This window comes from Xyrauchen texanus, chromosome 48 (genome assembly GCF_025860055.1).
Source record: "Xyrauchen texanus isolate HMW12.3.18 chromosome 48, RBS_HiC_50CHRs, whole genome shotgun sequence".
Taxonomy (NCBI): Eukaryota; Metazoa; Chordata; class Actinopteri; order Cypriniformes; family Catostomidae; genus Xyrauchen; species Xyrauchen texanus.
The window spans coordinates 5,113,509-5,140,152 of NC_068323.1; the positions used below are offsets into that span (position 1 = coordinate 5,113,509).

At 40.9% G+C, this 26,644-nt stretch overlaps 2 protein-coding genes across 2 annotated transcripts; one reads left to right on the forward strand and one right to left on the reverse strand.

The window, feature by feature from the left end:
• Positions 1 to 11,088: 11,088 nt before the first annotated feature.
• Positions 11,089 to 22,015, reverse strand: LOC127639404 (SLAM family member 5-like). Its single transcript, XM_052121392.1, has 6 exons — positions 21,847 to 22,015; positions 18,292 to 18,612; positions 17,888 to 18,172; positions 15,772 to 15,900; positions 15,575 to 15,639; positions 11,089 to 12,718 (listed from the first exon to the last, which is right to left on the reverse strand). Exons 2-6 carry the CDS (start codon positions 18,581 to 18,583, stop codon positions 12,641 to 12,643), a joined length of 849 nt encoding a protein of 282 aa, XP_051977352.1. The 5' UTR covers positions 18,584 to 18,612; positions 21,847 to 22,015; the 3' UTR covers positions 11,089 to 12,640.
• Positions 22,016 to 22,281: 266 nt separating this feature from the next.
• LOC127639401 (uncharacterized) lies at positions 22,282 to 26,297 on the forward strand. The gene is made up of 6 exons (XM_052121390.1): positions 22,282 to 22,500; positions 23,830 to 24,153; positions 24,270 to 24,623; positions 24,806 to 24,916; positions 25,125 to 25,263; positions 25,502 to 26,297. The coding sequence occupies exons 1-5, from the start codon at positions 22,452 to 22,454 to the stop codon at positions 25,232 to 25,234; spliced, it is 948 nt and encodes a 315-aa protein (XP_051977350.1). The 5' UTR covers positions 22,282 to 22,451; the 3' UTR covers positions 25,235 to 25,263; positions 25,502 to 26,297.
• Positions 26,298 to 26,644: the final 347 nt, after the last annotated feature.

Consider the following 26,644-nt stretch of genomic DNA (forward strand, 5'->3'; position numbering starts at 1 on the left):
ACGCCCCTGTTATCAGCATCATAATAGTAGTACAAGTCTGTTGGGCCACAACCATTATTTTCCTTTTTTCCATAGGGATTTCATAAACAAGTTTTAGGCTATGAACTAACCCAGTGGCTGGGGGCACAGTGGTATTGCAAGGGGGGCACGGAAAATTGACCCGTCCTCAAATCTCATTCACTTTCACACATTCAACAAAAATAGTGACAATACACATAAGAATCGATGTGCGCAATTTCTTTTCCTCTGCCTTGTATAAACTTTTGCCTGGAACCGCAGCACATCCTGTAGACAGCCCAATGTGTCATATATGTTTATGTAAACAAAGTCATTCTTGTGTGCACGCCATTTTCAAATGAGTGACAAGGTGAATTAACACTTAAAGTTCGGTCTATTCCTCACTCAACACTATCATATGGCTTCAGAAGAATTGACATCTAAGGGACGAGTGTTATGGATGACTTTAATGGTGCTTTTTTGTGTGCTTTCGGAGACACAAAAACGATCCTCTCATCTCTCAATCTTATGTTTCACAGATGAAAAAAGTTATACTGATTTTGAATGAGTAAATTATGGCGGAAAGGTTCGTTTTTATTAAACTTTGTCAGTATCATTAATCAGGTGCAAATTACTGTCCTGACCGCTAACAAACGTGTTATTCAGCGTTGGCTAGGATGCACCAATCACAGTCATTTGATATTAAAGGATGAGAATTTTAAAAATACTTTTACATAGACAGCTAAAGCTTATTTCCAGTCACATGCATGAATCCTTGCAATTCTCAGTTTTTATAAAAAAATATATAGAGTGAAAATATCTCCAGTGACAGACATTTTTGATAGTTAAATGCAGATAAATGGAGGATTTGGTTTCCTGAGAGGCCAAGTGGCCCCTAGAGGAAGAAAACTTTCCCTGTGTCTCAATCAGCTCCCTATGTTGAGAATCAGTATATCGTGAACACAAATTCGTATTGCTGTAACTGCTGATGTCCTGGCATCTCTCCTGGACGTGTGGCATCTGCTTCCTGCGGGTGGTTCCACGCCGAGGCCAGCTTGCTGTGGTGGTCTGTTGCGTAGCCAGTGTTGTTTCCCCAGGGGGTAAAAGGTGGTGCTCCTGGACCACCAGGGTGGACATCGCCTGGCTGAGAGACCATGCCATGACCTTCGTCGCCCTGAGGGGGCCAGAACTACCCTCGTTCAGTTCTCTAAGTGCCTCGGCTTGGTGCACTACAGAAGAGCCGTGGCATGCAGGGCGGAGGTCTCCAGTGACGATGTAATCCTACAGGCCTTGGAGATGGGTCTCGGACGGTTCAGCCAGGTGGCGGCACCCTGCGGGCACAGGTGCAACACAACCGCCTTATCCACCTGGGGAATCGCTGATTACTACATGGCAGCCCCACCATTGAGGTTAGTGAGAGGGGAGAAGCTCAGAGACTGGGTCCGGGCAGTAAAGGTTTCCTGCTGTGATCACGTGAGATCATTATGCACCTCTGGGAAAAAAGGTATTGGGGCAGAGCGCGGCCATGAGTGGCACTCTGGGCCCAGGAACCAAACATCAAGCTGCGAGGGTTCAGGAAGGGTTGGAGGGTTCCACTCCAGCCCGATGCTCGCAGCTGCCCGGGCAAGCATAGCTGTCAGCTACATATGGTGTCAGATTGAACCAGCCCGCTCTCCGGTGCTGTAATCGGAAGCTCATCCATTTTGCAAGCCTCGAATGAGATTGCGAACCCGCCCTGAGATGAGTCGTGGCAAGAGGGGGAGAAGCTGCTGTAATGCTCATTAAATCCAACAGCATTTGTAGAGGTGAATGGATCAGCAGAGGAATTCAGCTTGCTGAAACTCAACCGCTCGGCTCCGAAGAAAAAATCTGAATGAGTGGTTGCAAGCCAGCTCCTTTTATACCCGTATGTCCAGGGGCATGGCATGCAAATTCTAATCGCCAATTCCCATTGGCCTTTTCTCATAGATCAGAGGGCGACCCCTAGTGTCACTACATTGACACATCGTCGAGTGAGCGACAGAAGGGGAACACTGCAATATTACTAGAAACTTAAATCACTAGAGTGAACGTTCACTCCACAAACACAATGAGTTCTCAACATTCAGATCAAAGACATAGAGCACATAAAAATATTATCTTACCAAATGTTGTGCATTTCGTGTACAGAATGTTGGATCAGAATATGTTATTTCTTCTTGACATGTCTGGACTGTTTTAGAAATAACAAAAACAAATAAAATCTTATTTTTCTTTTCATTAAGAAATCTTTTTTTTTCAACAAAGAATGTTTTTGCATCAACTGATATATGTTAACATGTTAGGCATTTGCTCTAGTTAACACTTGCCATCTAGATGTGTTTTTGTACACTTCCTGTAGCTGCAGAACATCACAACTGCAGCCACAATCAACACAGTTCCAGCAGCAGCTGCAGAAATCAGCTCTATATAAACCAAAGGTGGGTCCAGATCTATAAACAGAGAGGGACAGTCAATAGTGTATTTTAAACATGTCAAAAACACAAATATCACTGCTGACATACCTGAACACGTCTGACAGACTTCAGTAATGTTGAGATGTTTAGTCTGGTTTCTGATGGGATTGTTGATCACACAGCTGTAGGTGTTGTTCTCCTGATATTCCACCTCCAGATGTAGAGAGAGACTGCTGTTGAGATCAGACACACTGATGGAGGACAATAAACTGTTTCCTTTGTACCAGGAGAGAGTCACATGTCTCACATCCACCACTGAACACACCAACACACATTTAGAGCTTGAAGAACATTGAGAAGAGTCTCTGATGATCACAGGAATGGGTAGACAAGCTGGAACACATACAAAATAAACAAACAATTGGATAAATCAAATTGAATAGGGCAATCGTTGCATCAGGGCTACTTACGTAGCAACATGCTATCCACTTACATTTTAATAGGACACAACAGCTCCAGAATTCACGTTTGAGGTGTGACTGTGAAAGTTTCTTCAAGTCATCTCATCCGAAAATTTTATTTTACTCGTCATTTGAAAACCAACATTCTAAAGTTATTAGAAATTCCAGAATTAGCCTTCCAGTTTGGCCTTCTAATTGATATACCGTAACTGAAAAGCTCTAAAGTTAATAAAATAAAACATGTAAAGAAAAGGATAAATGACACTCACCATTGACAGTAACATTGAATGTTTTTGATGACAGTTTAGATCCACTGATCTCTAGTTGATAAAGTCCAGCGTCTGTGATTCTGGTGTTTGTGATGGTGAGATCTCCAGTTTTATTGTTCAGTATCAGTCTGCCTCTGAATCTCCCATCAGGACCATCTGATATATTGAAGATTCCAGCCTTTTCATTGATTCGAGTTATGAGATGCTTTTCAGTTCCAAAATTCCACATGAAATCATCATCTTTACATATTTCTGGAACATTGGTGTATAAAGTGACAGAATCTCCCTCCATCACTGACACAGACTTTATTCCATCTGGCTTAATGGCAAAAAACCCTAGAGAGCAAACATGATTTGGCTCAGATTGAAGTTCCTAATGGTTTATCACCCTTTAACTGAAACCAGTTGTAGTTTATAACTAAATATTAATATCAAGAACAGCAGCAGATAAATGGATCTTTGTGGTATTTTAAAGTTGAGCAAATGAATTGTGTGAAATTGCTTCCAGCTGATTGAATCTACAAGTTTAATTCTACTGATATTTTTAACAGCTTCATATTTTACATGTGGGGAGGCCCACTTGCCATATGCACTCAGAATAATCTCCTGCCACATTACATTTTAATAGCATGATTTGGAAAATGTTACCATTCTCACAGTGACTAATAGTGTAGAATTCCCATCTGAGTTCGTTTTAACTTTAACACATTTAAATCTGAAGAATTTCATCCAAAAAATGGTACATTTCTCATGATGATGGTACATTTAGTTATAGACATAACAGGCTTACTGAATCTTTTTCTAATGCCCCAAATAGACATCACAAACACATCTGAATCCAAAGTTGCTCTCAACATAAAATCTTAGTTTGATTTTATAAGTCTGGAAATAATGCTATATGCAAATCCTCTAATTTGAACAGTAGTGATGGTGTGTTATTCTGTTCTGAAATGGAAAGAAATGAAGCCATAAAAATGCATTTATAACTTACCAACCAGACACCAGCAGCAAAAACAGAATAAAACAAGCGTGTGAAACATTTTCTTCAGCAGTTCAGTCTGAAATAAAAACTCTATCTGAAACAAACACAATGGAAATGTGGTATAAATCTTGTGAATCCTCCCCTGACATGATTTGACCGCCCTCCCAGTTCATGCATACTCTGTTCACATAGGTGAGAGTTATGTGTAACATACAAATGTTTCACACCCCCTGACATTCAATGTTTTTAGTGGTGGAAAATATAATTTATTTTAAACATATTTTTAGTATTGAGTAGTAAAATGGATGTGTTAGATATCTAAAAACTGAATAGTGGAATATAGTGACTATTGGATTTGTCGTCCTACATTTTGTCAAAATTACTAAAAATGGCTGTATATACTTTTAACTGTCAATTGTTCTGCATGGCAAACAAAATATAAAAGTTAAAAACCATCTATCATCATGCACTAACATTTAAACTGAAGTATGCACTGTGACACTTGTCCAGCTCATTTTAGTTTGAGTCAAAGTGAAACCTGTTGTGGTCTGATTTTTGATGTGTTGTAGACAACCATGTTGTGCATGGGAGTGGACATTCACTGCATGTAAAGTCGTTTTTATTTGTATATTTCCTTCACAATGCACATCATTTCAAAGCAGATATCCAGAAGAATATACAGCAATATCTGTAATGTCTTAAATGTTGTAAACCTCCAGTGAACAACTTCACTGATAATCATGCATTCATTTCTTTGCTTTTAAGCCCCCAGTGAAAAAAAGGTGACAGTGTTTAGCTTGTAGGTGAAGGGCTCTTTCCTACGGAAGCCCCAAACCACATGGTGGAAAAAAAAAATTCACAACATGAAAAACATTGTCTTTAGCCCTATTCGGACAGGATTAGTTTTATATGGGGAGGTGGGGTAAAATAATAATTATGAAAAGCTCTTTGTGATTTAAATCCTATCTGAATCACGATGTCAGTCATTTTTCCAGACATTTTGCAGACTGCACATTCCAGTGCTTGTAAATATTACAGCATCTTTTACCTTCTCTAATGGAGCTTTTCCACTGCACGGTACCGCTCGACTCGACTCTGCTCGCTTTTGGGGGTTTTCCACTGTGGATAGTACCTGGTACCTGGTACTTTTTTTAGTACCACCTCGGTCAAGGTTCCAAGTGAGCCGACCCAGCAGATCACTGATAATTCAGAGAGAATCGTCACTACCAGCGTCACTGGATTTGCGACATGAGATATCAACCCGCTAGTTTTAAAGTTAGCAACAGCGATAGCAGTATCATATGTTCACGTGACATTCGAATTGTAAAAAGAAATGGCTGTGCGCAAAACCACGCCGTGGTCAATAAATGAGGTGCAGACGTTCCTCTCATTAGTAGCCGAGGAGAGGATCCAACAAGAGCTGGATGGGGTGATGCGAAGAGGTGGTGCAACTATGACGATCAGCCTATAATCCCAATCTCGTTGAAGCTGCACTAAACTGCAGTGGAAAAGCAAGTTCAGAAAATTAAAGTGAGCAGAGTCGAGTCGAACCATAATGTGCAGTGGAAAAGTGCCATAAGTTGCCTGGAAAAAGGTCACAGGTCCTGTGTGATTTGACATGCTGGTAAAAAGCAGATGGATCTGCGTTCTCCACCCTGTGAGTCTAATGAGCGTTAGGAAAACCAATCGAGTATTTCCAGCTGATGTGTTAGAATTGATTCAAGCATATATTAAGAAATATTTTAGACTATCACAGAGTATCTGATGGAAAATCCAGCTTAAGCTGGTAGAACATGGTAGCTGGAACAAGCTGGGTGTCACGAATGTAGGTGAAGGCAGACGAGGAGCGGGGATCTAAATGCAGCGGTTTTTATTGAAACAAAACAAAAGGGTAACAGACACTACAGGAACAAAGGAAATACCCGCGATGGGGAAAAATGAAGCAAAACAACAAAAGCAACACGAAAGACATTAAATGGGTTAAACGGGTAGGAGAAACAATCATCCACAAACATTAAAGACCGACAGGGGAATGGAGAAACAAACAGGGTTAAATACAGCGGCACAGGAGGATAACAAACTATATTCAGGTGCAGACAATAACGCTGTGGCAGTGGTGATTAGGGCCGGGAACCATGGGAGATGTAGTTTACACACGGACAGTGAGACTCAGGGCGGACAACAGGGAGAACGTGACATGGAACGGGATCGGTGACGGGTGAAACGGAAAACATGGGGCAGACAACACAGGAACGTGACACTGGGAGACCTGGGAGAAACTGTCCACTGTCAATTTAACACGTTCATTTATTGTGTTTAATTTGATGAAAAAGAGCATGTTAGAAAATTAAAGCAGTTAATCATGGTGCCCTGCCCCATACATAAGTTCCGTAATTAGGAATTTTCCTTCCGTCGAAGCAGTTCAGCCTTGATGTACCACCTTGGTGTTTTAGCAAATCTGTAGCACTAGAGTGCAGCTGCACAGGCAACACAAATCATCAAGTCAACACAGCCTTCTACAGATGCACTTCTATGCTCAATTGACCCTTCACTACTTTAGGTGACCCAGCGACAATGTATATATTTGCCTTACCCCGATTCACTATGCTAAGCCTTTAATAATTATATTTTAGAACTGTCATGACGGATTTGGCGGGGAATTGCATACTTCCGTCATTCATCCTTGCGTGCTTACACCATGGCCATAAATAAAGTAAATAAGGTCCAACTATACAGCCTGTGTATATGTGCAGTGATAGGTGTGGTGGTAGTTTGAAGCTGAAAGCTTGTAGCCACAACAAACGAGCGACATTGACAATGGATCATTCAAAAAGGCAACCAGTCTTGGAATGAACCGTTTTCAAAATATAGAAACCAAGAAGAGTCTGCGAGAAAAAAAGGAAAGAGACAGCCTGTAACAATAATGGTAAATGGTCTGCACTTATATAGCGCCTTTTTAACCTCAGCAGTGTTCAAAGCGCTTTACACTGTGACTCATTCACACACACATTCACACATCAATGAAGGCAGAGCTGCCATGCAAGGTGCTAGCCTGCCATTGGGAGCAACTCGGGGGTTCAGTGTCTTACCCAAGGACACTTCGGCATGTGGAATCGAACTGTCAACCCTACAAGTAGTGGACAACCCGCTCTACCACCTGAGCTTCAGCCGCCCCAAAACATGAAACAACATCGGCTTGGCTTTTCAGAGGTGGTGACAACTCAGAGATCTGAAAGGATTTAAAATGATAGGTTACCTATTCTGTAACCCCATTTCTCTGTAACATCGAGTGAAGAGATCCACCTATAGGAATGGCATACACACCTTAACTCTGCAGAAGCATCCAATTGCACCAAGTCTGGCTTGACAGACAGGAGCGCATGTCCAATGTTGCTCTAAGGCAACCTGAGGGCATAAAAGGACCTGTACACGCAACTTTCCTCAGTGAACATATTCACTTCTCATGAAGCAAGTGTTGCAAGCCTGGTGGATCTCTCCACTCGATGTTTTAGGGAGATGATGTCAGCCAATAGGAAGGTCTACAAAGGCAGTGCCTGACACATCCTATATAATATAACAGGCTCTATAATCCATATACATAACAAAGAAGGGATAAGAGGCCTTGCATTGTGCATGGTTTGCAACCCGTGTGGTGACATGTACACAGTGTGAGGGAGAAAAGGTTATGGTTAACAGCATGCACTACAGGGGTTCTGGTGACATCAATCGGTAGTACCTGACAAAAGTGTGGGGGGAGCCCAACATGCAGATGAACAAATGTCTTGCGGAGAGACTCTCTGAAACAGGCCTCTCATGGAGTGGACCCTAAGGCCTAAGGAGGCCTGGAGCCCCTTAGAGCTATATGCCATAGATATTGCTTCCACAAACCACAAGTGACTGAGTTGTTCAGTCCGATTTTGTGAACTATTTGGAGTGGTTCATTACAGAGTTCAGATCTTTTGAGTTCTGGTCACCATTCACTTGCAATATGAGGATCTACAGAGCTGAGATATTCTTCTAAAAATCTTCATTTGTGTTCCGCAATGGAAAGAAAGTCATACACATCATACACATCACTCCCTTTAAACTGACTGACTGGAGCAGTATACACACAGATACACACATCTGATAGGAGGCAATTATATGAGGCTCACATTACACTTTCCATAATGACAGAACATGCCTCCTGTCACCACAAGTGGGCAATGTTTAACTATAACACTACTTCCCCTTCTCTGAGCTACTCACGTCCCTTCATTTGTAATAAGTGATAAGTAGGAGGATGAAAAATAAAACACATATCAGATTTAGGTTATTTTGTACTCGTAAAACATTGCTTTAGACAAATAAACTTTTAGTGTTGTTAAAATTTTAAAACGTTAAGCATTCTGTCTCTGCAACAATATTTTACTACATTGATCTTTTAAACACTAAACATTCACATTACCCTCTCAATAATACACACATATTTCTCTAAATACCTAAGAGGGTTGGGGTAGACTAATGATGCATTTTACTGAGTGTTTTCCCCAATAGCACCTGCTAACTACAACAAATTCCTTCAGGTACTTTAAGAGTTCCTTGATGATGTCATGTCTCTCACGATAAACAGGTGAGTTTGTAATGGTTCTTCCTAATAAAAGGGAGCCAATCAAAACTGACTTCCAAGAAAAGGGAATAACCAATGGTATTTTAGGTTGCACAAAATTAAAAGGTGTTCACACAAGCAAATTTAGAAGAATGATCATGCTTGAGCAGCAGAGGTTTATTCGCACGCAAGACCTTGTATTGCATGCGCAGGAGATTTTGTGCTTCCCGTTTCTTCGCACGGCAATGTACTTCTGCGCGCGAGTGTCAAGAATGCGCATGAGGGTTTAATCATGCATGAGTTCTTCCTGTTTCCTCACATCGCTTTACTGTGCATGCAAGCGACAATAATGTGCTCAGGTTATTGGCATTGATTTGCCATCATACAAATGATTTGTCTTCCTCAGGTGGCAGTTCTAGAGCTGTTGGACACAGTGAAGGCCCCAGATATCCTCATCATAGGGATGGGAAATTAAGCCTCATGCATTTCTAAAACTTTTCTCTTAATAGTTTCAGGTAAAGATTCAAAGCCTTGGGAGTGTTGAAAACAGTGTCATCTGGTGGTTGGTCACATTAAAGACAGCCTTATACCCAGCACACCTCCATTGGATGAAGGCCTGAAGTTTGAATCCATTATGCACAATGATATACTATTTGTATGAAAGGATATATGATAATTTAATATAAAAGAAGTTTGTAAATGGACTTAAATTTCCATAAACCAATAGAGGACTGGATTCGAACATTCAGACAGAAAGTGAAGTGTACCTGTGACTGGACAGAAAGAGGCATCATTTTTGTTGATCATGTGACTCTCTAAAAACAATACCTGCTCAGATATGGGGCTCCTTTGGAAATTGCGCTGTGTACTCAATACACGCTGTGAAGCTTCAGTGTCATATGTAACATTGTTACCTCATCATCGCCATTTCTCACCTGTTCAGAGTCCATGACACCGTTGAGCTCCCTCATCAAGGTGAGGTTTCTTTTGACACCTGTCTGTGAAATTTTGTATTTATTTTTCACCTTTTCTGAGCCAGTCACAAAATGAACACTCATTGTTCAACAGTTTTGTTTGAAATGAGAAGAGATAGATCAGTGGTGATTTCTTGCTTTGGACACTAGATGCCGCTGTAGTGTAATAGTGTGTGCCCTTAGTATGTGCTTCTTTTATATCATTGAATACTTGGGTGTCAGTCAATGTCTAAATTAGTTTTGACATTTTAATTTTCATGTGTCCTTAAACCAACAGACAATTTTGATAACACAGTCTCATACCTCAGAGCTCTCAGAGTTGTCTCTGGTTTCTACTAAAGAGTTGAAACTAACTCGTGACATGGCTGATATGAGTTCAATGAAGTCAATGAAAGACTTTGTTATTTTTATATTATATTGTACAGCCTCCGTAATACTACAATAGTATGTCTATGCAATGCACACAATTACACCATAAAGTAAAAACATAAAACAAGGATTCAATAGTGATGGGGATAAAATATACTTTATTAAAACCTGTTGAAGCTCATGAGTCCTGCATAAATGACTTCACATTTACTATATAGTATACTGTCCAAAATTGTTAATAATGTTGACAAATTATGATTACAGTATTTGTCAACATTATTAACCATTTGTTTTCTTCTCTTTTTTCCCCCAATCTGGAAATCCCAATTCTCAATGTGCTCTAAGTCCTCTTTTGTGGCGTAGGGACTCATTTCGGGTGGTAGAGGACGAATCTCAGTTGCCTCCGCGTCTGAGACCGTCAATCTGTGCATCTTATCACGTGGCTTGATGTGCACTTTACCGCAGAGACATAGCAAGTGTGGAGGCTCACGCTATTCTCCACGGCATCCACCCACAACTCACCCCGCGCCCCACGAGAGCGAGAACCACATTATAGCAGCCATGAGGAGGTTACCCCATGTGACTCTACCCTCCCTAGCAATTTGGTTGCTTAGGAGGCCTGGCTGGATTCACTCAGCATGCCTTGGATTCGACACTAGGGGTGGTAGTCAGCATCTTTACTTGCTTATTTACCATTTTTTTTGACCAAACTATATAGTAAATGTGAACTCATTTAAGCAAAGTGATGTCAGGCCCATGGGTAGCATTAGCATTAAACATATACATTTGCTTAAATAGGCAATATAAAATGAAAAGAAGTCAATTTCAGAAGTCATACATAGTAAACATGTCACAGTAACTTCACGGAACAATGTAGATACATCGAGAGAGGTTAACATACAAGTAATGTTCGATTCATAAAAGCATGACAAGCAATTTAAGCTTTAACAACCCTACCAGAAGACGTATCCAAGCATTATAGCAGTTAAAAAAACTTGGCCAAATGGATAACAGATAAACTTTGAGACTGCTACAAAGTGACTGACTGAACTGAACAGCGTAGTTTCTCTAGCCGGAACATGTGACAGCCGGTACTTCTTTCCTGTGTTTATGGATATGATGCCATGACGCAAGGAGGGGTGACATAAGCACAATGATTTCAAGCCAAATCTGACCCGACAGCTTACTGTAGTGAATCAGGATAAGGTTAGGACATTTTTGAACACTGATTTAAAAAAAAAAATGTATTGTATGTACTCAATCAATAATGGCAATTTGTTCATTTGTAACCAAAAAGTTTTTACGTAGTGCTTTAACAAAACTTAAAATATAGGCAAAATGTTGGCGCCACTGTTATTGTAGTGGCTGAAAAAATGTAGTGACGTTAGTTAGTGCCCAGAACTGATGACAACTAAAGAAGGTGTGCTGAGTGACTTCAGTCAGGCTTTCTAAGCAACCAATTGGCCCGGTTGCTAGGGAGGGTAGAGTCATGTTGGGTTACCTCCTCGTGGTCCCTCTCGGTGGGGCGTGTGTCGAGTTGTGCGTGGATGCCATGGAGAATAACGTGAAGTCTCCACACGTGCTACGTCTCCATGGTAACGTGCTCAACAAGCCACGTGATAAGATGCACAGATTGACTGTCTCAGATGCGGAGATGACATTGATAAGAAGAAACAGGATATGTTCTTTTACAAAATGATGGTGCAGTAAGTAGGTTTGATACCATGAATAGTAAAAAAAACTCTTGCTTTTAAAACATAATGGTTGATTAATTAGATTTGTTTCGTTGCAAAGCTGTTTTGTGGGGTTTAGAAGGCAGACTGTGAGGTTCAAATTAGCAGAAGAGGAAAAGAAGCCCTTTATCTACAATACAAACTAATGACACAAACCAACCACACATACACCAAACAGCTATCAAATAATACTCTCTGAAGCACATACCGTTTGCCTATCTAACAGTCAAGCCTTATTCTAGAGAAATCAGACCACAGCAAGTTTCAATTTGACTCCAAAACTGAGCTGCTGAGGTCTCACTGCACATTTCTTTCTTTCTGCTGTGGGTCTGATTTAAAATACAGTGCACTGTTGTAAAAAGAAACAAATATGTTTTACAGAAACATCTTGTTTTAATTTAGAATATTCAGCATTTGATATATTTCATGTTTCCTTAAACCAGCAGACAATTTCAATAATGAATCTTTGAAAACACAGTCTCAAACCTCAGACCTCTCAGGGTTGTCTCCGGTTTCTACTAAATATGCTGAATTAAATGTGTGGATTTGTTATGTAAATCCAAAACTCTTCCACAAAACTCTCCCAGGCTTTGAAAGAGACAAGTGGAAACAGAATAGTTCGACACACTGTGAATCCAAAGAAGTTTCCTAGTATTGCTGATTGCTTAGCTGGGTCTTGTTCTCACAAGCAGAGTTCAAGATGATCTCTCCCTCTATTCTGAACAGTTACTGAGCTTTTATTAAAATGAATCATATATTAACATTCAGGATCATAATAAACTCAAAAGCAAATGTAACACTGCTGATCAAAACCATAATGACAGAGACGTCATTAATGAGAAAACAAAGAGACAGAGTTTGAGCAACGTTTCATGGTGACTTCTGCATACACCACCTCGTCCTCCACTCTCTGTAAGAAAGCAAGATAGCACAATCAGATAGGGTAAGATAGGCACAGATCTATCAAACCCCTCTCAACCCATGCCCTGTTCCTTCTCAGGCAGAAGGCAGTAGGAGGAGGAAGCTTCTGCTCCCAGCCACCCAAGTCCAATCTGACCCCTGTCCAGCGGCTGCCACCCAGTCATCTGACCCCTGTCCAGTGGCTGCCATCCAGTTCCTTGACCCCTGTCCAGCAGCCGCCACCCAGTTATCTGACCACTGCCCAATGGCCGCCCAAGCCCAGGATTCTGACCCACGCCCAATGTCATGATCCTGTCACTCTGTCAGTCTGGCTTTCTGTGTGGCAGAGATATTACATAATGTTTCTGTGTATGTCTTGTGCTTCATTTTGTCTATGTATGAGCACATGGCTTCGGTTGTTATTTCCCTGCTGTGAGCTCCTCGACTTCCCTGTCTGGTTCGGTTTCAGTTGGTTTTGTGATTCGGACACTCATGCTCCATGTTCTGTCTGTTATTAGCATGAGTGCATTGCGCTTATATCATCTTGGCGGCATGCACTCATGTCAGTCATTTATGTATGTTTCTCGCTACCACCTGCACGCTTTGCTTTGCACTCGCAATGTACTGTGCACCAGGGTCATACGTTGTCTTCGTTGTGCTGAAGGTTTGGTCAATTCGGGTAAGGTCACATTTGCCTCGTGATGTACGCTCAGGCTTTTTCTAGTGTGGGAATGCATGGCAATGCTTTGTTTGATGTTGCTACACATTCTCTCGTCTTGTCTGTTGGTTGGCATGAGCATATATTCCCTTATTGTCTTGGCGAGGTGCGCTCATGCCATTCTGGTGTATTTGCCTTGTGAGAGCACGTGGCTTTGTTTTGTTTCTGTATTGCCGTGGGTCTCTCAGTCTTGCATCATACCCCTTGCATTACACCTGCCCTGCCCATTAACCTGTTTGATTTCCTTCTCTATATTAGTCTCCTCGTGTGTGCTGTCCAGTGCCAGTTCGTCTTGTGCTTGTTTCATGTTCATGGTCCAGTTTACTTTCCATTCTGTCGGTTCCAGTTGGTCCTGGACACGGTTCACCTGCCCCAGCACGTCATCTAGTTTGTTGCCCCAGCACTGTGTCTTTCCCCTACAGGGTAGTTTTTGTTTGTTTATTTTGTATAAATAAATTATTTAGTTTTTTACCTCTGCGTTTGCGTCCTACCTCTGCAGATCTTTGATCAAATCAAATATCATCAGTCGTACACATTGTAAGTTCTGTCCATCTGTAATATTAACTATAACCTGGGCTATTAATTTACTATAATAAATTATTAATTAAAATGAGATAATTAATAATTTCATTGCAATTTATATACAGATATGTACATCTGTACGACTATAAAATGAGCTTGTATTAAATAAGTTATTAAATAATGTCAGTGCAGATTGCATGATTTACATTAAGTTAGAAAGTCGTTTGATCCGCAACCATAGTAAAACCATAGATATTAAAATGCTTTCTGAGTTTTAAAAATAGGGAAGTGGAGTGAAGTTAACTAGAACAACTTGACTTGATATTGTTGTTGTTTTTCTTTGTAACTCTTTCTGCTTCGGGTTTCATGTGGAAAGCTTTCTTCATCACACTGTGGTCTAGTACGTTTCCTGTGTAACTGGGTCTTTATTAGCAAACACCCTGTGCCATGACGTGCTTGCTGTTTGAAGTGTTAAATACAGTGTGTACATTCACTTAATTTTGTTTAAAATAATAATATGATAAGTTTATCAAAACGCATTTTCGCTGCTCTCTTCAAAAGAAAAGTTTATTTTCTTTTGTCATTACTTTCATTTAATATCTGCCAGGTTAGTCCAAGAATTGAAATAAATAACCAAACATTTTAACTTTCTAACTTGGTGATGGAAATATTAGTTAAAAAATAAAACTTCATTAGGGGCCTGGGTAGCTCAGCAAGTAAAGACACCTGGATCACACCTGGAGTCGTGAGTTTGAATCCAGGGCGTGCTGAGTGACTCCAGTCAGGCTTCCTAAGCAACTAATTGGCCCAGTTGCTAGGAAGAGTAGAGTCACATGGGGTACCCTCCTCGTGGTCACTATAATGTGGTTCTCGCTCTCTTTGGGGCATGTGGTGAGTTGTGCATGGATGCAGCAGGGAGTAGAGCGTGAAGGCTCCACATGTGCTAGGTCTCCACGTTACCGCGCTCAACAAGTCACATGATATGATGCGCGGGTTGATGGTCTCAGACGTGGAGGCAACTGAGATTCGACCTCCGCCGCCCGGATTGAGGCGAGTCACTACGCCACCATGAGGACTTTGAGCGCATTGGGAATTGGGCGTTCCAAATTGGGGAGAAAAGGGGAGAAAAGGGGAGGGCCCCCCCCCCCAAAAAAAATTTAAATTAAAAAATAACTTTAGAAAGATGGCAATGCATAAGTCATCTGAATAATTTTTTTATATAAGTCTATATTTTGCCAAAACTTGTCAATTCTTCACTCTGCTTGCTCTGTAATGTTATATTTCTATGGTTACAAACAATGCATTAATATCGAACGGTGATTAAAACTGACCGAACTACCTGTGCATTCAACAGTTTGAACTGGCATTCCAGCCAATCAGAATCAAGTATTAGAACAGACCATGTTTTTTCTCAACTCTGAATTATTATAACCCTAAATCTAATTATTAAAGCTCCTTATTATTGCAAATGTTTACTTTAAAATAATAATCAGAAATCTTTTTAAAAGATTTCTCCCATTAACGTAAAACATAACCAATAGTTATTACATCCCTGTAATTAATTAACATGGTAAACACTGCTGAAAATGATACAGAAACACACGACACAGTCATATATTATCTTACCATTTTCTGTGCATTTCCTTTGTACAGTTTTGGATCAGCATATTTGATCTCTTCACCATTTTGACCTGTTTGAACAATAACAAACACATCTGTCATCGACTATTAGTCATTTATAAAGCTGTTTCTTCACAAAACAAACAAACAAATGCATTAATTATTTATTTCTTGCAAATGTATGTGCTGTAGCTAATACTTGCCCTCTTCTGGTGTTTTTCTGTGTTTCCTGTAGATGTAGAACACCCCTACTGCAGCCACAGTCAACAGAGATCCAGCAGCGGCAGCAGCAACGGCGGCAGCAGCATAGATCAGTGACCTTGGAGATAAATCTGGAATGGAAAAACAGACAATAATTTACTCATTTTCAGGTTCTCACATTCTCAAGCATAACGAGAGATGAAAGACAGCTGCAGCTTATAAAGCAGAAGATGCATTCAATTGTGTGAGACGCCTGAATTGAATGAATGGTCTAATGCTACTACAAGTCTTCCTGACAGAACAACCATTACGCTTGCATTACTACCAGAAAGACTACATAATAGAGAATATTCATGGGTAAAGGGATAGAAGGTTTTCCTCTGGCATAAGCTCCGTCCATTGGTTCAGCAATAAGATCCTCGCTCGAACCATCAGATCCTGCCGGAAGTTGAAGACGGCAGGGGAGAGGAACTTATCCCAATATGAAATGAGGCATAATTAAATTTTAATCTCCCAAAAAACTGAATGATAAACCATGTCTTCAGAATTTTAAGCTAACCTGAAAGCAACTAAAAAAACATGGGATGAAAGACAGCTGCAGCGTAAAAAGCAAATGCTGGAAAATGATTGGATGAGATACCATATTTGAATGAATGGTGTAATGAATGGTCCCCAACCCTCTTGATGGAGGTGAGCACTGTCAGGAGGTCAGTCTTCAAGGAGAGTGCCTTAAACTCTACAGAATCTAAGGGCTCAAAGGGAGCCCCTCCTAAGCCTTGCAGGACTACATGAGGGAACGAGGCGTGGTCTGGAGGGATTCAACCACCTAGCGCCTCTCAGGATCCCGATAATCAGATCGTGCTTCCCTAAAGACTTGCCATCCAGTGTGTCATGGTGTGCAGCTATGGCAGCTACATACACCTTCTCTCCTGCAACCTCTCCTGCAGAAAGGAAAGCACTGAGCCGACTCCACATATCTAGGGGTCTTTGTATTGGGAAGAACACCACTTAGCAAACAGATGCCACATCAAGGCATACAGGCGTCTCTTAGAGGGGCCCTAGCCTGAGTGATGGTGTCTACCACAGCAGGTGGTAGGCTACTGAGGTCTTTCACGTCCCGTTCAGGGGCCAGACATGGAGGTTCCAGAGGTCTGGTCGCGGGTGCCAAATGGTGCTCGGAGAAAGAAGGTCATTCCTGAGGGGAATTTGCCAGGGAGGGGCTGATGCGAGAAGCATGAGGTCCGAGACACAAGTCTGGTTGGACCAGTAGGGAGCCACTAGGGTGACCTGCTCCTCTGAACCGGGAGGAGCTTGCTCTTTTCTCAGTTGACCCGAAGCCCTAGCCGGCTGAGGTGCGTGAGCAGGACGCTACCACCTTCACAGTTTGATAACAGCACTCCCTGTTCTCTCTTATTTTAGTTATATATTCTGCAAGCCCTTTGTAAGATAACATTATTATTTTTATCCTGTAAACCAGATAGTCATTAAAATTATTTTGTGAATGGTGTATTTTGCAGTTTAAATTGTTCATCTTCCTCATCGAGGAAGTTGAGAATGTGAATGCCCACTTCCCTTCCGTCCATCGAAACCATCCGGGTTTGAGTATGTTTATGCCCACCAGGGTGCTGGATCTGCCCAAGAGAGATAGAACACGGTGGTCGGAGTAATGGCCGTACACACCGGTCATGTGACCCAGGGACTGAGGAAACTGTTCCTTGGGTACCACAGCTTCTTGAGCGTGCGTCGAAATTAAATGAGTAAGGAACAAAAGATTCTCCTACGGGCCCTCCACTGGGGGATGGAGTGGTCTGTTCACCAGGTCCGAAAATAGTGGATCTCCTGGTCCTTGGGTCACCCGTCTCCAGGGCGCTTCAAATCCTTCTTCTTGGCAGCTGGCCGAGAGACGCGATTCCGCATAGAGGTAAGCGGCTGTATATATACTCTTAATCTGGCAGTGTGATTGGTCGGATTAAATAACTTGCTCCTCCCGAACCTTGTTAAATGAAACTCCATTTCATTGGATTAATAAAGATAAGGTCCACCAGGAGCAAAAGGCATACCCCCCCAACCAACAGAGATCAGCTCAGTAAATAAACACTAATATTAGCGTTGACATACCTGAACACGACTGACAGACTTCAGTAATGTTGAGCTGTTTAGTCTGGTTTCTGATGGGATTGTTGATCACACAGCTGTAGATGTTGTTCTCCTGATATTCCACCTCCAGATGTAGAGAGAGACTGCTGTTGAGATCAGACACACTGATGGAGGACAATAAACTGTTTCCTTTGTACCAGGAGAGAGTCGCCTGTGTCACATTCACCACTGAACACACCAACACACATTTAGAGCTTGAAGAACATTGAGAAGAGTTACTGGTGATCACAGGAATGGGCAGACAAGCTGGAAAACATAAAAAATTAATATAAATAAATGAAATTCAAAATGAGAGAAAAACTATAACAAAAATAACAATATGAGGTGGAACATACTAATTACTTACATAGTAATTCTCTACTCACCATAGATTGTGACATTGAATGTTTTTGTAGATGACTTCTTCCCAATAATTTTTAGATGATAAAGTCCAGTGTCAGTGATTCTGGTGTTTGTGATGGTGAGAGATCCAGTCTGATTCTCCAGTTGCAGTCTGCCTTTGAATCTCTTATCAACACCATCAGATATTAAGAAGACGTGATCCTCTTTAGAGATTCTAGCTATGAAATTCATTTGAGCTGCAAACGTCCACATTAAATCATCATCTGTCCATATTTCAGTAGCACCAGTGTATAGAGTGACAGATTCTCCATCCATTACTGATACTGTCTCAGCATCAAACAGACCTAGAGAACAAACAGTCTCCTAAATAAATTAATATTGGAATTCTGAAGCCTAAACTAAACATTTGAACAGTAGCAATATCACAAACAGTAAAAACGGAAGGTTGCTATCTGCTGATCTCTTAATATGAATATCTGAAATATCTCTTCATTTTTTTTAGCAGTTTGAATGAATCTGTCTCTAATCAACCTTACATAGAGCACATACTACATCCAAACCAGATACAAAGTAAATATCTCACTGTAATACTATCTTGATCTTGAAATATCACATCCTCTGACAGCTTTATAAGGTTTATTAGGCAATCGTACATAATCTGACCCCTTACTCTGTACTAAAACTGAAATAACTGATGTGAAAAATCTTACCAACCAGATGCCACAAACACAGAGAGAATAAATTAAGCATGTGAAACATTTTCTTTAACAGTTCTTCGTGCAGTCCTAGATGGTATCATTGAAATGTCTGAAAAAACGTAGACTGATTTGAAACAAACGTGTGAAACAAAAGTGTGAGAGTAATGTGGTGTTGTGTGTGAATCCTCCCCCAACAGGACGCTACCACCTTCACAGTTTGGTAACAGCACTCCCTGTTCTCTCTTATTTTAGTTAGATATTCTGCAAGCCCTTTGTAAGAAAACATTATTATTTTTATCCTGTAAAACAGATAGTCATTAAAATTATTTTGTGAATGGTGTATTTTGCAGTTTAAATTGTACATCTGACTGTGTTAATCACTGGTTCCCCTTCTGTCACTCACTCGACGTTGTGTCGATGTAGTGACACTGGGGGTCTCTCTTATGAGCATCAGTTACATCTTATTTTTGAGAAAAGGCCAATGAGTATTGGCCTAACAGAATAAAAGGAGGTAAACATGCGTCTGTTCATACAGATATTTCAGACACAGCCCCCGAGCTGGATGAGAGTTTCACAGCTGAATCGGAGATCGTCTTGGCAGACTCCTACACTGAGGACTCGACTGGGCTGACTCTGCCGGCCCAGACAGAGGCTGACGTCGAGCAGTCCACTATGCTTACCCGGGCTGCCGCGAGTGTCGGGCTGGATCGGAACCCTCCGTCCTCCAATCAGCCTTCGCAGCTAGACGATTGGTTCCTGGGTTTGGGGCGCCACTCACAGCCATGCCCCCCCTCCCTGGTTCCTTTCTTCCGGAGGTGCATGATGAGCTGACAAAGTCGTGGAGGGCACCTTTCACTGCCCAAAACCGACTCCCTCGCTCGTCTGCTCTCACTACCCTTGATGGTGGGGTGGTCCACGGGTACACAGCCTTACTCAGACTCCCGTTCAAGATGCTGATGCAGAAACGTATTCTGACATGCGTCGCAGCAAGATTAGTTCACGGCAGTAGACCTGAAGGATCCGTACTTTCATGTCTTTCAATACATTTAAAAAATAAACTCTCTCACGTTCAATATTTACCCATCACAGAACCTTTCGATGGTTCGCTTTTGACAGCCAGGCATATTAGTACAAGGCCCCCCCTTCGGTCTGTCCCTGTCCCCTCGTGTCTTCACAAAAGTCACAGAGGTAGCTCTTGCCCCATTAAGAGAAGTGGGATTTTGCATACTTAACTACCATGACGACTGGCTAATCTTAGCACACTCTCGACAGTTGCTCTGTGCACACAGGGACCTGGTGCTCATGCACCTCAGCCGTTTAGAGCTTCGGGTCAACTAGGAAAAGAGCAAGCACTCCCCAGTTCAGAGCATCTCTTTGCTTGGCATGGCAGTTAGACTCAGTCTCAATGACAGCATGCCTCCCAAGCGAGCATGTGCAGTCAGTGCTGAACTGCCTGAGTCCATTCAGACTGGGCACAGTGGTTCCACTGAAAAAATTTCAGAGGCTCCTGGGCATATATCATCCTCAACCTGCCACTTGGGTTGATGCATATGAGACAGCTTCAGCACTGGCCTCAGACTCGAGTCCCAAGATGGGCACGGCACCATGGCGCATACCATGTGACCCTCACCCCTTCCTGCCATCACTTATTCAGCCCTTCCTGGCTCTGGGCGATTGGGGGAGTTCAATGGACACGGTCTCACCGAGTAAATCCCTGTGGATTTTCCAGCTCCATAGCGGACATCTCTCTCCCTGGGTCGTCCATCTCAGGGGCGTTTAGGAGCCTTCCTGGGCCTCGTGTAAGGCGTGAGGAGGAGGCGTCGCTTCCTGTGGAGGGACTCTACGCTGAGGCCGAGAACTGGTCTCCGGCTGTGGTGGAGCAGCCAGGGCTTTCGCCATCACAACCTGAGCTTATAAAACTCGGATTTCATGTTGTTTTTCCTGTTCGAACTAAAAAGGATTTGAGTTGGATAGGCAAAAAAATCTGATTTTTGCTGCCAGTCTGAACATAGCTTAGGATAAACATAATAGGTAAATAAATATGGATTGCGTGGACTGACTTATTAGCTTGCAAATGTTAGCTAGCTAACATCTTAACAGCTAGCTGACAAACAGGTCCATGAAGTACTAGTCGCATAACTCTATATTTCTCTTTCTTTTCTCTTACTTTTGAAATTGTGCCTCTGAGGTCTTTGACATTTTCATAATCACACTTGTGGTGCCTCCTCATTTGAACATGAACCACACCCCAAACCCTCCCCCCCTCTAGGTGACCGCCTAGTTCACCAATGCCTTGAAATGGCCCTGTATAAATAGATAAAAGAAAGTACTGCAAAGACTGGGAGAGGAAAAATTAATTGATAGTGTAGCACACAAGTGTTCCCAACACTGACTGTTCAAATACTGTAAATTCAAATTCTGTAAAATTTCTGGTTTGTAGTGTGGTGAGGCACATAAAGGCGCTCTTTACTTGCACTTGACTACGCCACTCCAATTTTGTTTGGGTAGGAGATCCCAAGTCACTAGAGGGTTCCCTGCTCGGCTATCCAATTAAATGAATAAACTTAAGGCAACATTACCATAAAATCAAAACATCACTTTTTATTAAATACAAGGATCCTGGTCCCATCTGCTTTCACTCAAAGCTGGCCAAATGTAAGCATGAGAGATGGTAATACAATGAATTAACTATGGAAGGTAACATAACACTTCAAAAGAAAATGCACACCACAAATGAATAAATACAATAAACCCCAAAAGAAATTACAAAGTTTCTACATGCCACACTAAATACACACAAAAACTCTTTCCACACCAACCTTGTATAAATCAGAGTGAATATGCTAGCTATTACAACATTACATCAATAAAAATAAATACCTTAGTTGCCTTTTGGTTAACTTCAGAAGCCACAGAAAGTACAGCAGCAGTTAATATCCATCACTCATCCAGCCAAACTTTATTAGCATTAGGGCATTTAGACCTCACGTCTAGAACAAATAGCAGAGATTGTTCTTCCAGTGACCATGCCAAACAATTCAGGTACTGCAACCATTCCTCTCACAGGAAGTGACATATTTAAAGGGAAATCACACCCTCTACAGATACCCTCAGCAGCGCCCCCTATTGACTTGGCTACAGTAGACATATGATTAGATCAGTGTGACACATAAATGAATATACAGTATGCCTAGTAATGCTAGGCAATATCTAACTTTTAAAAACATGTCAGGGAGACTCCCGCAGACTGACACATGACCACGCCCCCCATGCCACAGCGATGACAGGTAATACGCTTCACCTGGGTCATAATAACCTCTAACACATGTCTCTCATTATAGTCAGAACTCAAAGATCGTGTTACATACTTATTACCTTTAGCTACTCTTTCTTCTCTTTTATCTTTAGAGAAGTCAAGACACATTCTTGAGTGTGGAGGATATTTCAAGATAAGAAAGCTCACAGTAACAGGAACAGTGGTGAAAATGAATGGCCTTTATACTTTCCTCACTGTATCGGTTTTGCTCGTGCATGGTAAGACAATTTTACAGTATCCCTTCCTATTGACTATAAAACATTGAAGGATGAAAGTGGCACTTTTTAGTTTTCATTTTACAGCTCAAAAAACTTTATATCAAATGAATCAAGTCTATTATATCTTAATCATGGCTGCTTTAAATAAACAAGGATTTGAAGGGAAATTTGTTAATGGTGAAACAATGTGGACACACATCTGAGGATATTTACCCAGAGTCAAGAGCAGCGACTGATGTTGCCATTAAGAAAAATATCAAGGGTCGGTGTATTTTATTGGTGGATGTTAGCTATATTATATCATTTATTTTATGAAATCTGTATATTTCTTAACCAATACTGCCAAAAAATCTGAGTGTTGAATTTGAGTGATGAAGATGTAATGAAAATGTGTTTATTAGCGCAAAATGTGGACAAATATTGCTATTTACAGACCGAGAGTTTGAAGAGTTCTCGTGCATGCTCTTGATTATAAGGAAACATTTTTATTGAAGTTTGTAATTTTTTTATGAAGTTTGTAATATGTAGTTTAGTTGCTCTTAATTTTAGCAATTTTAGCATTTACTACTAAAAAAGTATCATTACATTAGAGGTCGACCGATAGTGGATTTTGCCAAAATCGTTGACTAAGCTGGTGGAAAAGGCCAATAAGTTATTAGTAATACGTTTAGTAATTGTGAGAGTGTTTTATATAACCTGCAGCAGTTCTCAATGCATCATATCATGAACATGATGAAAGATTTATCAATGTATGAATCACTTGGAATGCCATCAATGTTTTCCACGGATAATTTGTAATAGGCTATATCTATGTATGTGGTTACAGACAAATTATAAAGAACAGTGAAATCGCTCACAGATATGTTTTACTTCTCACTCTCCCCTGCACTTGTCTCCACTATATCACTCACCCGCTGCCTGGAGATGGGTGATGTGAGGTCCACTGCCTTCACTTTAATCGTCGTTGCTCCCGAAGGTCACTCGTCATTTGCATTAAGTTGAAATTTTCTCAACTTTGTCTTGTCGCTTGCAACAGCCACCTCTGTCGCCAACGGTCACTGTGGCCTGCTACAGGTCAAGTCGCCGGAAGTCGCTCTGCTCTAATTGAAAATGAATGGGATTGTGTCGTTTTGTCACTGGCAGTGTTAAAATCCCAGAAGATCGGCAGTTACAGAAATACTCAAACCAGCCTGTCTGGCACCAACTATCATCCATGCGATACTTTTGTTTTCAAGATCCAGTAACAATGTAGTTTCCTAAGTTCTTTTCTTTCCTTCAAGTTTGTCCCACAATCCCACAAACGAGCTGTCTGTAACGTCATTTGTGCAGGTGTGTTTGGTGATGAGATGGTGTCAGTGATGGAGGGAGATCCGGTCACTCTGCAGACTGGTGTTGTAAAAACACAAGATAATAAGATGGTGTGGTCTTTTAATAACATTCGCATTGCTAAAATCAATGGAGGTCCCGGTAAAGCCTGTACAGATGTCCAGTGTAATGATGGCACTGAGGGGTTCAGAGGCCGACTGAAACTGGACCTTCAGACTGGATCGCTCACCATCACGAACATGAAAATCACAGACTCTGGACTTTATATAGTTGAGATCATCACTGTCAGCAGCAGCAGCGAAAAGATCTTCAAAGTAACTGTGCTTGGTGAGTAATTGAATAAATGCGTAAAAGTAAGTAAAATATGTTTTTTAAACACATCATGTGTTTAAATGTTGCTTTGGAAAGGTTTCATTGTTCAAAAAGAGCCAACTGTGTTTCAGGTGTGCCTGGTGAAGAGACCGATGGAGTGGAGATGAAGTCAGTAGAGGAGGGACATTCTATCACTTTGGATTCTGGTGTGCAAAAAATTCAAAATGGCTCGATGGCATGGTATTTTAATGACACTCGCATAGCAGAAATCAGCGGAGATCCCAGTAAGCCCTGTGCAGATGTGATGTGTAATATCGATGGGAGATTCAGAGGGAGACTGCAGCTGGATCAGACTGGATCTCTCACCATAACAAACACCAGAACCACAGACACCGGACAATACCAACTCAAGCCCAGCAGCAGACGTCGCCGCCGCCACAGCATCAGCGAACATGACTCGAAGACATTCCACGTTAATGTCATTAGTGAGTAAAATTAAGTCATCAAGCCCACACAAGGGCTTCCATTATACTGATTATTAATATAGAGAAACCTTTAAACAGAATTCATATTTACTCTCTCAGATCTGCTGTGTCGTAGTGTTTGTTTGTGTCAGAGCGACTGCCAGGATCAGTTACACTAAATGCTGTCTATTTTATCATTACAGATGCGTGTACATCTTCAGGTGTTGTAGCAGGAATATCTGTGTGTGTTCTGCTGATGTTTGCTGCTGCAGTTGCTGTTGTGATTTACTATCGCCACAGGAAGTCTAAAACAGGCAAGTTTAGAAACAGATACTATAGCTATAGGAAATATACCATAGATAATGAAAATCTTTATTATGCAAAATGAGTGTTTAATCATGTGTGTATAATTTAAAAATGGGCAGGGCTTCAAAAAACAGACCAGAGCGACATATTTACAGTTACATTTATGCATTTGGCAGACGCTTTTATCCAAAGCGACTTACAGTGCACTTATTACAGGGACAATCCCCCCGGAGCAACCTGGAGTTAAGTGTCTTACTCAAGGACACAATGGTGGTGACTGTGGGGATCAAACCAGCAACCTTCTGATTACCAGTTATGTGGTTTAGCCCACTACGCCACCACCACTCCATATGAGGTAAGATACTATACAACTACAAATAGTAATCTCATTGGTGGTGGTTCAGTTTTAAGAATGTACATGTTTCCATTGATCATGGTATATATATATGGGGGGGGGGTGTACTTGCTTGTTTTGATTATACTCCCCCAACAGATCAACTTAAATTCAGTTTTCTGGAAAAAATTGTCTGTGAATTTTACAAATTTCATGAACATTGTTTTTCTTTCTTCTGTGAATCTTTGTTTTCTTACAGATGATGAATGAAGATCAGTCATCAGAATTATTGAATCTAAGAGGCTCCTGACAGAATCAGTCAGTGCAACATTTATTCAGATTTTAAGTAAATGGGCAAAAACAGATAAGAATCTTTTTCTATTAGCCTCTAAAATCATTAATGGAAAAATACACGAATATCCTGCATAACATACATTTAAATGATAAAGCACAGACCTTTATTAATAGTATTATCAGTATTTAATTGTATTTATTTTATTTTCATTTAAAAAATGTTTGAATGGTTAACAAAATGGTAAATGTATAGAAAAAATATTCAATGTAATTTTTGGAAGCAAATATAGAAATGCACAAGGCACTGGCTAAATGTGTTTGTCACTGAACGTCAATAGTGTCCCATTGTGTGCTTTTGTGGGTCTGTTAGAATTTCATTGGAAAGTGTTACACCCTCAGGTCAGCCATGATATATTTATTTTGATTCCATGAAGATGATCAATTAAACAAGAGGACCTGTTGATTCAGATTAAACCAGTTTCCATTTAACAGTCATATGATTGAAAATCAATGTATAAACAGATGTGAAATAAATTTGTATTTATACACCAGTAAATTCTACATATTTTTACTCAGACACTTACAACTTCTACTGTCAACTTGGTAAGATGGAAGTCATGTTTGATAGTTATTTCATGCCTGTAGTTCATTTCTAATTGGCGAGACTGATGATGTTACAACACTCCTGCTCTCCCCTACTTGTTCCTGAAAGCATCCTGAATAAACTATGTGGCTCTTATCGGCCATTTTTTCACCTATTTCTGGTCCTATTTTGTGACAATCGATTTTTAAAAGTACAAATATCCCATGCACACTCTCAATTAATGTGAGAACTGTCATTGCCCACCCTAACCAATGCCACATGAAAGGATACTGCTTAAACAGTTTTATTTCATGTCAACTACCCATTTACATGGTACTCCATTGTTCTTGAAATAATACAATGGCACTCCCACTCCTAAACATCATGGTGGTACAATGGAAATCTTTTTTAAGTGCCAATTTCTGTTGGTTTGTTGGCATGCAGTATAAGAACAACAACAAACTTCTTCAGGAACATGTTAGAAGTATTAGTGGCTTTGAATCAGGTTGTACCAGTTCTGTTGAA

Excerpts from the sequence above, each read along its gene's own strand:
- LOC127639404 (XM_052121392.1), bottom strand. The coding sequence starts at position 18,583 with ATGGATGGAGAATCTGTCACTCTATACACTGGTGCTACTGAAATATGG. Across the intron at positions 18,173-18,291 it reads ATTCAATGTCACAATCTATG|CTTGTCTGCCCATTCCTGTG; the intron begins GTGAGTAGAGAA and ends TATGTTTTCCAG. Across the intron at positions 15,901-17,887 it reads AGTCTGTCAGTCGTGTTCAG|ATTTATCTCCAAGGTCACTG; the intron begins GTATGTCAACGC and ends TTTCCATTCCAG.
- LOC127639401 (XM_052121390.1), top strand. The coding sequence starts at position 22,452 with ATGAATGGCCTTTATACTTTCCTCACTGTATCGGTTTTGCTCGTGCAT. Across the intron at positions 22,501-23,829 it reads ATCGGTTTTGCTCGTGCATG|GTGTGTTTGGTGATGAGATG; the intron begins GTAAGACAATTT and ends TCATTTGTGCAG. Across the intron at positions 24,154-24,269 it reads CTTCAAAGTAACTGTGCTTG|GTGTGCCTGGTGAAGAGACC; the intron begins GTGAGTAATTGA and ends ACTGTGTTTCAG.